Below are 4,636 nucleotides of genomic sequence, written 5' to 3'. Positions count from 1 at the left end.
TGCGCCTGTAATTCCGACTACTCGGAAGGCTGAGGCGGAAGGATCGCCGGAGCCCAGCAGGTCGAGGCTGCAGTGGCTGGGAGCGGCCACTACACTCCAGTCTGGGTGACAGAGTGAGACTCCAACTCAAAAAAAAAAAAAAAAAAGTTTTAAGTAAAAGTGAAATGCTGAGATACAGAGTTGTTGATATTGCTTGGGGGAATGTTACATCTGAAACTAATGTTGCAATCACTTTAATAAGACCTATTTTTTGCTAAAATAATATCCTGAGAAATAAGTATAACAGCTAAAAAAAGTTAAAATATTTATAAAACAAAGAGTCCTATGAAATATAACATATTTATTATAACCACTGATTGTATGATAGTAATTTCTTCCCATGAAATAACCTCTTCAGATGCTATATTGTTAGATTTCTCAGAAAAGACCAGTGCTGACTCAAAAACATTTATGTTTAATTTAATTCTATGTAATAAAATAATTTGGAAGAATCACTAAATTACCTGGAGTATAGTCAGTAAGTTTTCCTACAAACAAGAGTTAGATTTACAATCTCTAAATATTCATTAATTGATAAACCAGTAGCAAGTAAATTTAACTATGGAAATCTCAGTGAGAATAAGCACATTATATAGGGATATTTATAGTTACAAGTAAAAAATGATGTTTTAGCAAAAGGTCAACTAACGTGAGTTATTCAGGGTATTTGTTAAAGTACTTTTATTGTTTGAACCTACATTTTTTTTTGAGTTGGGGTCTCTTTCTGTTGACCAGGTTCATCATGGTCACTGTAGCCTCAACTTGCTGGGCTCAGATGATCCTTTTGCCTCAGCCTTCCAAGTAGCTGGAACCACAGGCATGTGCCACCATGCCTGGCTAATTTTTTTAAAAATTTGTTTTAGATACCAGGTCTGTCCATGTTGCTCAGGCTGGTCTCGAAGCCCTAGGTTTGGGCAATCCTCCCACCTTAGCCTCCCAAAGTGCTGGGATTACAGGCATGAGCCATTGCATCCAGCTCCTATATTTCTTTCTTTCTTTTCATTTTTGAGTTGGCATCTTACTCTGTCACCCAGGCTGGAGTGCAGTGGCACACTCACAGCCACCCCAGCATCAACTTGCTGGGCTCAGGTGATCCTTCCCTCAGCCTTCCAAGTAGTTGGAACTAAGGTGCGTGCTACCACACCCAGCTAGTTTTTTATTTATTGCAGAGATGAGGTCTTGTCAAGTTGGCTGGGCTGATCTCGAACCTGCGGGCACAAGCAATCCCCTCGCCTGGGCCTCCCAAAGTGCTGGGATTATAGGCTGCCTATATTTCATTTTTTAAAAAGACTTTTATGTATTAAAAATCCAAGTAGTCGTCTTTTTTGTTTGTTTTTGCTTTTTTTTTTTTCAATTTCTTTTCTTTTTTCTTTTGAGTTGGAGTCTCATTCTTTCACCCAGGCTAGAGTGCAGTGGCATGCTACGGCCACTGCAACCTCAACTTACTGGGCTCAGGCAATCTTTCCACCTCACCCTTCCAAGTAGCTGGAACCATAGGCACATGCCACCACGCCTAGCTAATTTTTTGATTTTATTGTAGAGATGAGGTCCCACCATGTTGACCACGCTGGTCTCAAACCTCTGTACTCAGGCAATCCTCTCGCCTTTGCCTCCCAAAGTGCTGGGATTACAGGTGTGAGCCACCACACCCGGTTCAAGTAGTGGTTTTAAATCTAAATTTCGAATAAGATTTTTCTCATTCAGATTGAATGGCAGAGGGGAACTGCTAAATGTGTGCTTTCACTCATATCATAATATAAACATCACTCTTGAAGAGTTTTCTTTATCCTCTCTTTTCATTTACTGCTCTTTGAAAAATGAAATTTGCTTTTTAACTTGCTTATCTATAATAGAGACTCTGGTTCAGCTGGAATGAAAGGGAAGCAAAGGAATTTCCAATAGTATGAGAAGTGAAATTAACTGATGTTAGATTTTTACCTCAGCTGGCTTGCCAACACCCACTACAATCAATTTGCCATCTTCTAAACCTACAAGAATATGGCTGTATTCTTTGGTTACACAAACACAGTGAATAGGCAATCGCATGGCTAATGGGTTGACGCTGAGATTCAAGCTAGAAGAGAAATAAAAAATACAGACATAAATACATGAATTTATAATGTATTCACAGAACTTTATACCTGGAAAATAACATATAGTTCTGCATTCTAATTTTATAGATAGATGTGAAAATTTGGGTACAGAAAGTCTAAGTGACTTACACAAGGGTCCACATTTATGGCATTACTTAAGATATTAAGTAGATTAAATAGACTTTTCCCTCTATTCTCAACATCTATTTTTCTTCTAACCATATATAATCAAATGTTAATAAAGAACCATCAACCTAATATATAAAATTATTTTCCTTATTTTATAGAGAAACTTATTCATTTTATTCAATCTTCCAATCCACTCTATAATGAGACCATATTTTTACATCTTATTAATAAACATCATTTATCTGAGGCAAATATCCTCTAAGAGCCTTTTAAAAAGGAATGCTGGTGGAAGTAAAGGGAAAGTGAGAGATAAAGGAAAACAGGGAGGATTCTATGTGGATATTAACTAGATTCTTGTCCTTAGTATCCTTCGTAAAACCGGTGGAAATAAAGTTATTGCACCCATCACCATTCTGTGAGTCTCAGGTAATCAGTGGACATTTGCACTGACCGTATGCCTGAAACTCTGCACAGTACATGCCATACTCATTGCTGTCCCTGTGTTTTTATGCTTTGTTTTCCCACAACTTGCCTATCTCCCACCTCCAAAAGAAGGCCCTCCCTCTTTTTATCTTCATTTCAATTCCTCCCTCCCTCTTTCAATTTCTATTTCAAGGATCCTCTGATTAGTCAGATTCACAGTAATTCTTAATGTCTTCAAAACTCCTCTTGCACATATAACTGGTATCATATAATTTAGTTTTCTTTTTTGAGTTGGAGTCTTACTATGTTGCCCAGGCTAGAGTGCAGTGGCACTCTCACGGCCACTGCGGCCACCATCTGCTGGGCTCAAGTGATACCTCAGCCTCGGCCTTTCAAGTAGCTGGAACTACAGGCGCAAGCCACCACGCCTGGCTAATTTTTTGATTTGCTGTAGAGATGAGGTCTAAGTTGCCCTGGCTGGTCTTGAACTCCTAGACTCAGGCAATTCTCTCACCTCGGCCTCCCAAAGTGTTGGGATTACAGGTTTGAGCCATTGTGCTTGGCTCTATTTTTTTTTTTTTTTTTTAGTTGGAGTCTCACACTGTTGATGGTTTTGAACCCTGGGCTCAGGCAATCCTCTCACCTCAGCCTCCCAAAGTGCTGGAATTACAGGTGTGAGCCACTGCACCTGGTTCAAAGTCAATTCTTCTGAGTAAGCAGCACAGTACTTACCTATGCATATATAAGACGGAATAATATATACATTTCATTTACTTTAGCTTCCCCAGTTTTTCCATAGATGACAAAAGAAGCATTTTTAAACAATAAATGTTAAACTAAAATATTCAAAATCTTAAATTCCTAATTTCCACTCTAGACTAGAAGCACTGCTACTTTTTCTTTCTTTCTTTTTTTTGAGTTGGAATCTCACTCTCGTCACCCAGACTGGAGTGCAGTGGCCACTCCCGGCCACCGCAGCCTCGACCTGCTGGGCTCAGCGATCCTTCCGCCTCAGCCTTCCAAGTAGCTGGAACTACAGGTGCGCGCTACCATACCCGGCTAATTTTTGATTTATTGTACAGTTGCCTAGGTGGGTCCCGAACACGTGGACTCAGGTAATCCACTCACCTCAGCCTCCCACAGCGTGGGGTTACAGGCTGAGCCACCGAGCCCGACTTACCTTTTCTTAAGTGATATTTCAGTAATTTTTATTATTTACCTGTGGAGATCTCTTATAGACAGAAATCCTTGTAAGCTGCCTGTGACAATGTGTTCTCCAATTATACATATATCTGAAACTTGTTCCTTCAAGACTTGAGATCCTAGATACTTTCCATTTACAGAAAACAGATGTAATGCATTCTTATCCTGCAGAGAGTTGATGAAAAACATTTAACAATCTTAAATAAAACTGAATTTCATATTGTCAGTTAAAACTCTGACTGTAACAGAATAATTATTTCGTTTAAAATTTTAGAGTAAAACTATGCTTACATTTAAAGACAAAGTGTGTAGGCAATATTATTAAAGTGATTGCAAATCAGATTGTGAAATAAGTATTAAAAAAGAAATCTCACTCCCTCCAAAGAAATACTAAATTCTTATTCAGTAAAAAAAAAAAAAGCATACATTCTTAGAACAAAAGAAAACAGATACTCTTAACATTTAAAAAGTTATCACTGAAAGGAAATAAATATATGAAATCCAGGGCTTGCTTATTTACACCCTGCCTCTGCACAAAAAGCCGGGCTCGGTGGCTCAGCCTGTAATCCCGCGCCTTTGGGAGGCTGAGGTGAGTGGATTGCCTGAGCTCGCGGGTTCGAGACCCGCCTGGGCAGTGAGACCTCATCTCTACAATAAATCGAAAAATCAGCCGGGTGTGGTGGTGCATGCCTGTAATTCCGGCTACTTGGAAGGCTGAGGCGGAAGGATCGCCAGAGCCCAGCAGGTGA

The 4,636-nt window shown here is 39.5% G+C and overlaps 1 protein-coding gene across 1 annotated transcript in view; it reads right to left on the bottom strand.

Annotated features, from left to right (window-relative positions):
* Positions 1-4,636, bottom strand: part of NBEAL1 (neurobeachin like 1) — a 211,707-nt gene that overhangs the window by 4,590 nt on the left and 202,481 nt on the right. Inside the window, exons 54-55 of the mRNA XM_008073238.2 lie at positions 3,904-4,052; positions 1,978-2,113 (exon numbers count right to left, since the gene is read on the bottom strand). Coding sequence (XP_008071429.2) covers positions 1,978-2,113; positions 3,904-4,052 — 285 coding nt within the window. The remainder of the gene's footprint in view (positions 1-1,977; positions 2,114-3,903; positions 4,053-4,636) is intronic.

This window comes from Carlito syrichta, unplaced genomic scaffold (assembly GCF_000164805.1).
Source record: "Carlito syrichta isolate Samal-C Ts95f unplaced genomic scaffold, Tarsius_syrichta-2.0.1 Scaffold315782, whole genome shotgun sequence".
Lineage (NCBI taxonomy): Eukaryota > Metazoa > Chordata > Mammalia > Primates > Tarsiidae > Carlito > Carlito syrichta.
The sequence above is the reverse complement of the archived record's forward strand: the minus strand, read 5'-3'. Positions and strand labels throughout refer to the sequence as shown.